Raw genomic sequence first — 13,253 nt, 5'->3', positions numbered from 1 at the left:
CCTGCAGTAGGTATCATGCATTTGCATACATAGCCTGAAATATATTTGTTATTTCTTAAAAATTCGAAAATATTTTGTTCGAACGAATCCTTGCAAGTTGGAAGATTCTAGATTTCAAAATATATTTTCTATCCCTAAAACATACAAATGTTTGAATTTAGCGCCATAAGTTTTTAATAGCCATTCTTCGAAGCGACATCTGTTCACTTATCTTTTTTTCGCTAGAAGACAGTAGTTCCCTAGTCTTTTTCGTTCTTCTCATTATTGTTATGTCGGAAAATAACATTTGGGATCTGATCACATCGATTAAGTCAAATGATGCTTCGTACAAAACATCTATGAGTGATAAAAGAATATGTCCAGTTTGAAAATTGGTGAGTAGGATTCACGCTTGTTCGATTTTCTGTGTTTTGGTCCCACCCCCAGCAAATCTGCCTGTGGGTGAAATATGCTTCTCCCTGTTTGGGAAGTAGAAATTGAATATTGTTTTAATAATTGCAACAATGACTCACATATGAATTTATCAGTTGTATTTCTCAATTCAGTGATAACACAAACACAGGGATATAAATCCAGGCTGAGCAATTCAATACCTATCAATTATTTTATTGTATAAAAAACTAGTTTTTAACTATCTTAGCTCTTGCCTTTGCTTCATAGAAACCTTTTTTTATTATTTTAGCAAATTGCTTGATGTTGGTCAGCATGATAACACTATTATTTGTTATTATTTTAAGTGCTGGAGCTCCTTATACTAGTGTAGACTAGAGCATGTGTGTCAGCTAGCACTAGTTAGTTGTGCTTGTTGTCATGTTGGAAACAAGGTCCGTTCGTGGAATGCCGGAACACTCTTGGAATAACTACGGGGCAAAAATTTCTCCTCATCAAATGGCGACCCCCATCAGACATGGTGAGTACCCCTTAAGAATTTAGTAATAAGTAAGAATTACTCCATTGTATAACATACTGAAAACTAATCCTTCACTCTATCTTTTATGTACCCCACGTTACCACTAGTAAGACACTCCATAATTATCAAAGCATATATTATTTCTACATCTACTCAACTTTTATGTACCTCAGATACATACTCAATTACCTAGAGCATATATTGCTTCTACATCAATAATAATATGTCCACAAAGACATCGGTTTCTAAGAAAACAAGTTCTGTAATGGTGGTCTATTTAAATACATTTGGTCACTTAGTAAAATGTTCGAATTTTTAGGTTTATTGATTTCTAATATTTCCAAATGATTCAGCTTCAAACATTCATTTTCTATGTGCAAAAATTTGAAATCAATGTTGAAGATATGATTTTTGTCTAAAAGGTGATTTGAATTTGTTGAACTTACATAGCTCATTTGATGTTCCTGGATACGATTCTGAATTATCTGCCGGTTTGACCAATATATACCTTAGGACAAGCTCTACAATTTGATTTATATACTCCCGATTTATAAAATTTGTAAGTTTTGTCTTTCCCAATGTATTACTTGTTCTATAAGCAATTTCAATATCTTGTTTATTAAAAAATGAAGTCACGTTTTGTGTTGTTTGTCCAAAATATGTTAAAGCTCTATAATTTTGATTTGTCTTCAGGAAATACGTCCCTTATCGCTTTTGCGTAGACTATTTTGAAGAAAAGTATTTTGTCTATTAATTCAGCTTTAAAGCCGTTGTTTACTGAAATTTGCTCAATGATATAGAGTTCTTTATTGAAATTATCTATTGAAAAAGGAACATTGACTAACCTATGAATCATGCTATTTTATTGTAAAGAACATTTCATTAATAATCAACATGGTTTCCCTATGAGAAAGTTTATAATTACCAGTCTATTGGTGTTCGAGCAAAATTTTATAGAAGTTCTGGAGAAAAAAGGCCAGATGTAGTCTATAAAGATTTCACAAAGGCATGGGTGACAATATATTATTCCATAAAATGAGATTATTTGGTTTCCAGTGCTATCAGAGGGAACAATTTTCTGAACTACTGAAATTATTTTTGTAGTCATATCGATCAATACTATCTTTTAAAATCATTTTATCGCAAACTAGGTGATTCAGCCGAGAGTAGCCAACCAATGTTATATTTTTTTAAATGGAACACTCAGTATATAAATACATCATTCGATTCCATATTTTTAAAGCTCTCTGAGAAATTTTCGTCTTCAAATTTCCATTGCGGCATTGCCAAGTTATTCCAGAAAAATCATTTTTGCAGACAATATTTTTTCAATTCACCAACTTCACATGTTCGCAATTAAGTGTTTTTTTTTTGAAATAGTTAGTCAACATCACTATGATAATTTCGGGAATCTCAACTCTCAATATATAGGGTGCTCGTTAAAACTGGTCAAGTTTTATTCATTTTCAAACAGAAATAATTCAACTTTTTCAAATGGAACACCCTGTTATTTTTTCATTTGTATGAAATGTTTCAACATTTCACTACGTTTTTTATCAGAGGTATACTATACGAAAAACTAATATTTTACAAATTTGACAACAAACAGCAAATCAACAGCAGAGGGTTTTAACAATTTTTCTACTGATACAATAGACCAGGGGTCTCCAAACTTTGAAACCTTCGGGCAATAATGATTTTTTCAGTTTGTTCCAAGGGCCAATTTCTGCCCTTAACTATATTTCTAGACTAGGATAGTCGCAAAGTGCGTGACCTAAGCAAACTTATGCTTTTTTGCATTTCAATTATTATTGTGTATTGTGACACTTAACGGCATCTAGTGGCGAGTAGTGGTACTATGTACTATCTTTATCAGCTACCCACTAGGTGGCATTAGGCGTAATTAAATATTTGGAATTACCGCGTTGGTTCGAGAAAGTTCTGGTTTTAGCTAGTGTATTCCGATCACCTCGAGATGGCAGTAATAATTGCATATAAAAAGGCTAGCGGCGCAACGGCGAGTTAGTCTGCGTAGGAAACGCGAAGGAAGCGAAACTGTCTATTGTGAAATAAAGTAACACCCGTCAATAAAAGTATTTTGATTTGACTTATTGTTTTTATGTGTGATTTGTATGGAAAAGAAGCGAAAAATCGACAGTGAATGCAGAACGTTCCAAGAAAAATGGAACTTTCAGTATTTTGTGATTGAGTCCAGTAATAAGGCGCTATGTTTAATTTCTAATGAAACCATAGCTGTTCTCAAAGACTATAACATTAAACGACACTATGAATCGAAACATCTTCAAAGCTACTCCAAGTATACAGAAAGTTTGCGGAAGGAAAAATTTGAAGCTTTGAAACGCGGACTCAAATCGCAGCAATCTTTGTTTACCAAAGTGAATACTGAACAAGAGTCTGCAACTCGCGCCAGCTTTCGTGTGGCTCTTGAAATCGGAAAACGTGGCAAACCATTCACCGATGGAGATATGATAAAAGAATGCTTGATTGCAGTAGCCGAAGAAATATGCCCCGAAAAGGTGAATTTATTTTAAAAGTGTTAGTTTGTCAGCAAACACCGTGGCTCGGAGGGTGCAAGACATCGCAGAAAATATATCATCTCAACTGTATGACAAAAATGGACATCATGAGTGGTTTTCTCTAGCATTGGATGAGTCAACGAATGTGTCAGATACTGCTCAGGTGTTGATTTTTATTCGCGGAGTAGAAAAAAGCTATGAAAAGTATAAAGAACTTCTTGATATTGATAGTATTCACGGCACGACAACTGGGGCAGATATTTTTAAGGGAGTTGAAAATGCCATTAATAAAAAGAACCTTCGATGGAGAACTTTGAAATCTATAACAACTGATGGAGGCAAAAATATGTTTGGTAAAAATAAAGGAGTGGTTGCACTTGTGTCAAAGGCTGTAGAAAATGATGGTGGTTCAAAACCATTAGTCTTACATTGTATCATTCATCAACAGTCCTTGTGCGGAAAATATTTGGATATGTCTGAAGTTCTAAAACCAGTCATATCAGTTGTTAACTTCATCAGATCCAGTGGGCTGAATCACCGACAATTCCGCGAGTTTATTCAACAGATTGGAGAAAATGATTTACCATATCATACTGCCGTACTCTGGCTTAGTTGCAGAAAAGTCCTTAAGCGCTTTTTTGAACTTTGAGAAGAGATCGAAATTTTTTTAAATGAGAAGCAGCGCCCTTTTGCCGATTTAGAAAATAGTGAATGGATGTGGAAGTTAGCCTTATGTCGATTTGAAAAATCATATGAACGAACTGAATTTGAGATTGCAAGGAGAAAATCAGCTTCTCCCTGATTTATACATCAATATCAAATGCTTCAGGCAGAAAATAATACTATTTCAATCGCAATTACGTAAAAAATATTTCACACATTATGAAACATGTGAAATATTCAGCCACACTACAGAGACTGAATTTCCCGTCAATTTTGCAATCGAAACATTGAGTGCTTTGAATGGCTCCTGAAGTCAAAATGGAAATTATTGATTTTCGGTGCAGTGATATGCTTAAGAACAAATATCAAAATTCATCTTTGTTGGAATTTTATAAGAGTCTTCCACTGGAACAATTTGATAATTTGCATAAATTTGCTCGTGGGTTGTTTTCTATTTTTGGTACTACTTGTGAGAGAAAACGTTTTCCAAGATGAAGTACACAAAGAATGTTTATAGATCTCAATTAACCGATGAGCATTTTAAATCTCTTTTGATAATTGGTACAAGTAAAATTGATCCATAACTACAAAGTATTGTTGATGGAAAATCACAATTACATGAATCTCATTAGTGTTTTTGTTTTACTGTGATTCATTTCAATTATTTGTTAGTTATTAATATGCTTAAACTTAGATACTTAAGTTGAGTTTTCTTTGTCATCATTTCTGTCAATAAGTTTTACCTTGCAAGTAAGTAAAACCGAGTAATTATCATTTTGTGTTTTCTTCTTCAACTTATCACAGCAATAGTAACAACAATTTGTTAATCATTGGCTGTCGCGGGCCAGATTGATGACAGTAAATCATTGGCTGTCGCGGGCCGGATTGATGACACTGGCGGGCCGTAGTTTGGAGACCCCTGCAATAGACAAACTAATAGCAAATATCCCACCCTCAAGTAATACCAGGTCAGATCTATTGAAAATATCTGTTGAAGATTCAGTTTTTTCAAGGCCAACAAATGAAACAGAAGTCTCAAATGGCATTTCTTGTCTAAGAAACTCTGAAAGTATGGACCCGTACAATATCAAATCAAATCAAAAATATACTTTATTGTCCGAAGATTTGCAACTTATTGACTAAGTCCAAGAAATACAATGTAAATGTAGATATAAAAAAGTTCCAAAAATGTATAAATATACATATAAAAAAGTTCTAAAAATGTATAGATAAAATACCACCATGTGATAGTACAAAGAATAAATTGCTAATATATTGTTAAAAGGATTCGCAAAAATACTCTTCCAAACTATAATAGGGTCTACCCACAAGTAGGTTCTTCACCGCCTTTTTGAAATGAACGTTGCTTAAATTTGCAGATCTCATTTCTAATGGTAAATGATTGAACACCAACACTATTATAATATATGGAATCCTTGATTAAATTCGAAGTTGGCATGGGAAACTGTCTCTAAGATAAAAAGTGCGATGACTGTTGTAGTTTTACTGGCAGTGAACAAGTTCCTGCACGATTTTCTGGGTTTAACTTTACAGAGATATCTTAGTGCCCTCTTCTGTAATATCAATACAGAAAAGAGAAAGGATGATAGATAGATATATTTTCACCACATTACATATATAAATACATTTATGGCATGTCAATATATTAATAGATGAGTTGCATGCTCCCCAAAAAGGTATTCCATAACGTAGTCAACATTCAATAAGTGTAAACTGTCTTTGCGATATAGAAACCCAAGTCATTTGAAAACACTCTAACTGCATAACATCCGGAGGAGATCTTACTCTTGAGTTGTTTAAGTGTTCATCAAATTTCAACCTATCATCAATGAATACACCCAGAAATTTTGTGTTTAATTTATGTTGTAATTTCTATTGAAATTTCATCAAGTTAACATTTGAATGATATATTCGTTTTGGATGCATTGAGAAAGAGTGAATTTGCATTGCACCAGCTCTTCACCTTCTTCAAGTTGGATGATATTATTTTATTTAGCATCACTGAGTTTTTTTCATTCCACAATATTGTGGTATCATTTGCGAATAGAGTGAAACTACCAGATGTGTCAATCATAGAGATGTCATTCATATATTTTTTAGCGACCCAACTGATCCAAATTTTTTAGCAAATTTCTTAGTCACCAATTATAACACTCTCACATTAAAACTTTTTCCTCTGAAAAAATGTAAACGGAAAGTGAACAAATCACTGGTTAAATGGTTTTCATATGATCTGTGATTGTTAAGAAATAATATGCAGCCTCAAACGAATAGCAGACATAACCAAGACCCCAAATAGTTTCACAGCGTACAAACAGGTCAAAAAAGAATATGGTAATGAACTGATATCCACTTAAAAAATGGCGTAGGATGAATACATTTCTTCGCCCAATAATAAATCTGAAGCTTGCTGGAAAATAATAAATTTCGAGAGAAATAAATAAGATTTAAAACCAACAATCGAACTATCTTCTGATGAGATGAACAACTTTTTCAGTAACATTGCTGATAATATAATTAATTCTCTCCCGTATGTTGCAAATGAGAAGCTTTCAAGTTTTATAAAATTTCCTGCTCCGTGTAAGTCATTTTTCTTCCGACCCGTGCATGAGATAGAAGTTTTGGAAGCGATTAATTCACTGAAGGACACCAAATATTCAGATACCCATGAACTCAATAGTCGAATACTAAAGGAAACCTCGTCTATAATAATCCAACCTCTTACTATACTGATCAATTTAATCTTATGTACTGGTATCTTTCCAGATATCTTCAAGTCTTCTAAAGTAGTGCCCCTTTTTGAAAAAGGTGATGAAAAAGCCATCGATAACTACACACCAATAAGTATTATTTCCATATTCAGTAAAGTGGTTGAAATTATAATTAAGATTCAGCTCTATGCCTACTTTTAAGGTAATAAATTTTTCAGTAACTCACAATATGGTTTCAGAAAGTCGCGCTCAACAATAGATGCAGTGTACGACGTCGTGTCTGGCGTGATTGAGGAACTTGAGCATGGCAATCACACAGTGTTGATGCTTTGTGACCTGTCGAAAGCGTTCGACTGCGTCTCACATGAAATTCTATTGGAAAAATTAAACTATTACGGAGTTAGAGGTATTCCGCTTCACTTAATGAGAAAATATCTTACTAATCGTCAACAAGCAGTGATGCTCAACAGTACCTTATCAAACTTTCAATCTATTGAGCATGGCGTTCTGCAAGGGTCTGTTTTGGGCCCGCTCTTATTTGTCATTTATGTGAATGACATGTTCAAACATATGTTGCCGTTCAAATCGGTTCTTTTTGCGGACGACACCACTTTCATTCTGTCGGATAAAAATAATGATAGGTTACAGTCTCATCTCGACGATACATCTAATAGTGCTAACCAGTGGTTTCTATCTAATAAGCTGAAACTAAATTGTCTGAAAACACAATACATCTAGACTTCTGCTAATAATCAAACTATCTCTAATTGTGAAACTAATAAAGTTAAATTACTGGGCATTACATTAGATAATAGACTTAACTGGTCTGCACATATTTCTCAACTGAAGAGAAAACTCTCGGGTTCTCTATTTGTTCTTCGCCAATTGAAGTACATCACTAGTGCAAATATATTAAAAACGTCATACTTTTCACTGTTTCACTCAGATATCAGTTATGGAGTACAACTTTGGGAAAATTCATGTCATTCCATTCAAATATTTAGGATGCAAAAGAAGGCATTGAGAGTGCTGGCTAATATTGGATACAGGGATCACTGTCAAGAATATTTCAAAAAACTCAGAATTATGCCATTGCCAACTTTATTTCTATACTACGTCTTGATTGAAATCCATGAGAAGAAACTATCCTTGGCGAAACAATGTTACATCCACGAACATAACACACGAAACGCTCACCACATTAGATTAAATCGATTTCGTCTTCACTTTTCGCAAAAAAATTCCATAGATTACTCTCTGTACAATATTTTGCCCCAAGATTTCAAAGAACTCAGTCTGAACACATACAAGAGAAAACTGAAAAATTATTTGTTGAGGCATTGCTTCTATTCTGTCGATGACTTCAGAACACATTTTTGTGGTAACATACAAGTCACTACTTCTTTTTGATTTTCAAAGTTTTTACATATGTGATTGTTGTGTAAATTTTAACTTGTAATTTCAAATGTAAAGCCAAACATGACTTGCTACAAACATATTGTATTATGTAACGTTGTCAAATAAATATTATTATTATATAGCAGAAATAGAGTAGGCTTAACACAGAACCCTGTGGTTCAATGGCCCTGTTCTCCTACCCCAACAATAATCAAAATAGTTGGGGATAAGATGATTAAACCCATGGTACATTTGATGAGTGTATGTTTCTCAAAGGGTGAGTTTCCAGATTTTTTGAAGATTTGTAAAGCTATACCCATCCATAAATAAGGCGATAAAAATGGCTGTAATAATTATATGTTCATTACAATAACCCCGGTATTGTCATAAGTTATGGAAATTGTGTTAAAAGCCAGGCTCACTGATTATCTTGAAGCAGGAGGATATATCAACGAAAGACACTCATCTACTCAGACGGTAACGGTCATTTTTTATATTATAGCAAAAAATTAAGACAGGAATATTAACCAGGGCTGTGTTATGACTTTTGATAGTGTATGCTACGACATGCTTCTAAGTAAGCTGGAAAAATACGGAAGAAGAGGTTTAGCATTGAAATTGTTGAAATCTTTCCTAACCAGTAGAAGACGATATATTATTCATAACAACATAACACCTAACATTCAAAAAAATTAATCATGGAGTTCCTCAAAGATCCGTGCTAGGTCTTCTTCTCTTTATTTTGTACATAAATGATTTGCCATTATATGTCGATATTGCGGACACATTTCTTAATGCAAATGATTCCCATTTATACATTCATACATTTTTGGAACTTTTTTATATCTACATTTATACATTTTTAGTACTTTTTTTATATTAACATTGTATTTCTTGGACTTTGTCAATAAGATGCAAATCTTCGGACAATAAAGTATATTTTGATTTTATTTGATTTGAGTTACATCAAGAAATTCCAGTATTTTAAAAGAAATAACAAAAGAAACACAAGAAAAATGCTAACTATATTTCAATTCTAATGTGTTGAGTTTGAACAAAGATAAAACTAAAAAAATAGATTTTAATAAAAGGGCTAAAAACGAAAATGACAATAGTGCGCGCCTACTAGGTTTTCATATTTGCATAACAAAATATTACAGAGATAATGATAACACGGAATGGGGAATGTTCTTCCTGACAAAAATCAAGTAGTTTTTATAAAAGAGCTCTAAAACAACGCATTTTAAACTTATCATTTTAACTTTTTTCTTTAAAAAAATATTTGAATACTTAAACAAGGAATTAAATAATGCATTCAACATTTAAAGGGATTCGTTTCTATTTCACCATTTGACAACATCGGTTATAGCTAATAAAGGACAATGAATCTGTTACCTGTATGAGACAAACAAAGATGAAATATTTCAGACATATTTCTGTTTACTTATGTTCCGAGTTCCGAGACATTCTGTGACATATGACATTTTGTGCACCTAACCTATCGTCGTCTATATAAATAAATAACAAAACAACTGTTGTTTATGTGGCTTGTGGAGGAGGTATTGAACTATAATTTATATTTTGCCTTAATTTTTTATTTATGAAGATAATTTTCCTTTTTTAAAGTAGAATAATTAGGTACGTATAAATTATTTCAATTTAATATAGGCGCTGTTGCCAATATGTGAATTAGAAACAAATCCCTTTAAAAATTAAAACCCAACATTGGAAACATCAATTTGAATACTTTTTGAAGTAAATTTGAAAAACTCACGAATTAAACTCAACTTTATTTTGTTCAAACTTGCATTTGCTGTAATAACCCAAATTGAGGAACATTCTCCATTGCAAACAAATACCGTTGACACTCAATTAGTGAAACACTTATTTTGAGTAACAAATCAAATTGAAAGTCAAAAATTTAAAAATCTCTCATCATTACACTAAAATATAATATAATAAAATCTTTCAATTTAAAAATATAATAACACAGAGTTGCAAACAAATACCGTTGATAGTCAACACGGAAAAAAAAGATTTGTTGAATGAAATAAAATTCACTTCATTCAAAGAAATAAAAGTGTCATATATGCACGACAAAATATTTTGTTGATGCAAGTAAGAAGAATTCTTGACTCATAACTATTTTTTCAAGCATATGTTCATTGTATCAAACAAATATTTCATTGAAACAATCGCATCCATTAGTTATTTCAATTCAAAGAAGAATTGAATTCAAGTAATATTTTGTCTAATTGATAGCGAGAATGATTTAGAGTAATTCGAATATTCTATTGAACAAACAAAATTTAAAGATGGGTGAAATAGTGGATCTGATTGAAATAATCAAATATATTTTCTATTTGAGTAAAAGTTATGTTGAAGAAACATAATATATCTGCAGGATGATGGAGAACTTCGCTTGTTTTGATGATGGAAAAATTTCCACTAAAGTAATGATTTTGTTGAACAAATAATGAATAGTAGTTGAACGAACAATGTTTATACCTCATTGTGAGTATCTTTCTGATAGAGTAAAACATTTCGAAAGTTCAAAATAAGTATGAATAATGATGTACCAAATGAAATAAAGTTACAAATCAAAATCCTTCCCTCTTGTTTGTATTTGGTTATTGGATTCAATTAACCAAATATTATACTAATCTGAGTACCAGCATCTCGTTGGTAGTAATTTTCAGTTCTACGGAAAATTACTTTTCTCTTCTCCAAAACTTCAATATGTTTTTAAAGTTTGTAGATAAAAAGCATTACGTATAGTTTTAGTATATTGAGAAAATTACTTTTCGGCAGAATCAGAAATACAGAGTCAGTGATTGAATTTACATGAATCTCCAATCAAAATAGATCAAGTTATTGAATAATTGTGAGAATATATTATAGTTTGTTCAACAACCCGATTTCTCAATACATTGAATACACTTTGTATCATTTTCTCAACTGGATTATTGATCTACTTACGTATTACGATTTTTTAATCAGCTGCTGATGGGAGTCTTGCGGATAATATTTCATATTCAATACTGATTATGTAAATGCCATGGAAAATTGTTCAACGTGAGAATTAGCAAAATATAAATAAAAATCGAGAAATTTTAGTACCAAATTTATTCAAACAATTAATAAATTATAATAGACTTCTACAAATATTTAAATGAAAATATAAATTTTTCACAAATGGTTAATCCTAATATAAAACATCAACATATTTTATTATTTATTATTATTAGTGGTGATATCTACTAAAAAACAATTAGAGTTGATTTCGAAACCTTTCACTGAAGTAATGATCTAAAATGAAAGAGAACAGAGATTAGTGATAGTCTACATTTTCGCAATAATACTATTGGATCAATTTCTACTAACTAGCTTAGATATTATCCCATAGAAATATAAAAATATAATTATTTTTTTTTGTACACATCCAATTTAACAAAAGGAGATACCCTTATTTTTTGATAATAGGAAAAAAACAATGACGTACTTCATCACAGAAAAATTTGATTAGAAATATGACTGTGATGACAAAATTTACCTAGGTCTCCAATCATAACTTTCAGGCCTTCGAATCTATTGAATTAAGCATTTAATTACTTAGGTATAGACCTGAATAATAATAAGTATCTACAGCAAATCGCAAAAATATATAGTTATTTGAGAAAACTCAATATGTTTTTAATTGTAATGGTATACATATTTATTATTAAAGTTATGAATGAAAGACATACCTCTGTTATATATGATTCTTAATTTATTCCATCAATTGCTTCCTTGATTGAATATTTTTCTTTTGCCAATTGGGGGAGTCATTTCTTTCATTTCTTCATCAGTGAGCATTTCAGCTATGTCTAAGGTTACATCATTTTCTGTCTGAAAAGTATGTGTTTTAAGTATATTATTAGGAGATAAATAATATATGTATTTTTTTACCTTTAAAAATGCCAATTAGGCCATTTAATCCCAAGTTATTAAGAAATTCCTCCATGTCTAAAAATAAAAGAGATTATATCGGATGTTTTGAGTTTGTGCAGTTTTGTTGGATGTCATCATTTCTGTAAATATATTATAAATAACTTTCCTTTTTCGGAATTACTGATTTTTAAAGTAATACAAGAGAAAACTGTGATTATTTCACAATGTTCTTTGAAAGAAAAATCTCAAAAAGAGGTTCCTTCAAGGATTCAGTATATACTATCATGATGAAAATGAAATCATTGTTTACGGCACCATTCAATTAATCATGATGTAAGAAATTTACAATTCGAAATAAAGGTACAGCTCTTCGCCGACATTGTATACCTACACCTATTTCTGTGGCAAACACCTCAATTGTATTTACTCTGAAAATGTCCAATTCCTTCGTATCCAAAGATCAAAGGTCAACTAGGTACCCAGTGTATGCATACCTACCTACCTACCTCTCAATGATAATCATTTCACTCGACAACTTCTACTTTCTTAAAAACAGAATTGAAAACATGGAAGCTTTCTTTCAGTCATTACATTAAACTGTCGAGAAAAATGTATGGGGACGTGCTTGAAAAAAACGATGTCCGTTTATCCAACACATGCTATTCATAATTATTTCAAAATATGGAATGAAAGAAAGTATATTATCAACATACCTGTGAAAACACTGAAAAACTTCAATCCACGTATAATCAAAAAGAAACTGTAAACCTCTTCGTCATTTCCTTGAAAAACACAAAACACATTGTTAATTAATTCTTATTCCATTAGTGATTAGTTTACGGTTCTTGCGAAAATGCAAATGGTGCCGACCGGTACTCTATTCCTTAGTAGTATTTCAACTATATCATCTCTTTGAAGGAAACAATTCAATTTTTCAAACCAACAAATAATAAAAATATTGGAATGAAATTATCTATAATCTTGAAATTATTTCCAAAATTAGTTAAAGGTATTGATATGTATTGTTGAAGTGAAAATAAATATTCAGTTGATTCAATTATATATTAGTGTCAAAACAGCACC

The 13,253-nt window shown here is 31.6% G+C and overlaps 1 protein-coding gene and 1 long non-coding RNA gene across 3 annotated transcripts in view; one reads left to right on the top strand and one right to left on the bottom strand.

Moving 5' to 3' along the window:
* The first annotated feature begins 206 nt into the window (after positions 1–206).
* The window catches only part of LOC111516592 (SH2/SH3 adapter protein dreadlocks), a 68,987-nt gene continuing 55,940 nt past the window's right edge, over positions 207–13,253 (top strand). The window contains exons 1-2 of one of the 2 annotated variants that reach the window (XM_074176687.1): positions 212–374; positions 738–910. In XM_074176687.1, coding sequence (XP_074032788.1) covers positions 811–910 — 100 coding nt within the window. In that variant the 5' untranslated portion in view covers positions 212–374; positions 738–810. Of the gene's footprint in view, positions 375–737; positions 911–13,253 lie in introns of both variants that reach the window. The other variant, XM_074176689.1, reaches the window with a different exon arrangement.
* On the bottom strand, positions 11,466–12,999 carry LOC141482819 (uncharacterized). Its single transcript, XR_012465739.1, has 4 exons — positions 12,884–12,999; positions 12,189–12,245; positions 11,987–12,128; positions 11,466–11,549 (listed from the first exon to the last, which is right to left on the bottom strand). It is a non-coding gene; the product is annotated as an uncharacterized lncRNA (long non-coding RNA).

Source organism: Leptinotarsa decemlineata, unplaced genomic scaffold (assembly GCF_025532065.1).
Source record: "Leptinotarsa decemlineata unplaced genomic scaffold, Ldec_3_MD MMD2_tig00001973_RagTag_RagTag, whole genome shotgun sequence".
NCBI classification, from domain to species: domain Eukaryota; kingdom Metazoa; phylum Arthropoda; class Insecta; order Coleoptera; family Chrysomelidae; genus Leptinotarsa; species Leptinotarsa decemlineata.
The sequence above is the reverse complement of the archived record's forward strand: the minus strand, read 5'-3'. Positions and strand labels throughout refer to the sequence as shown.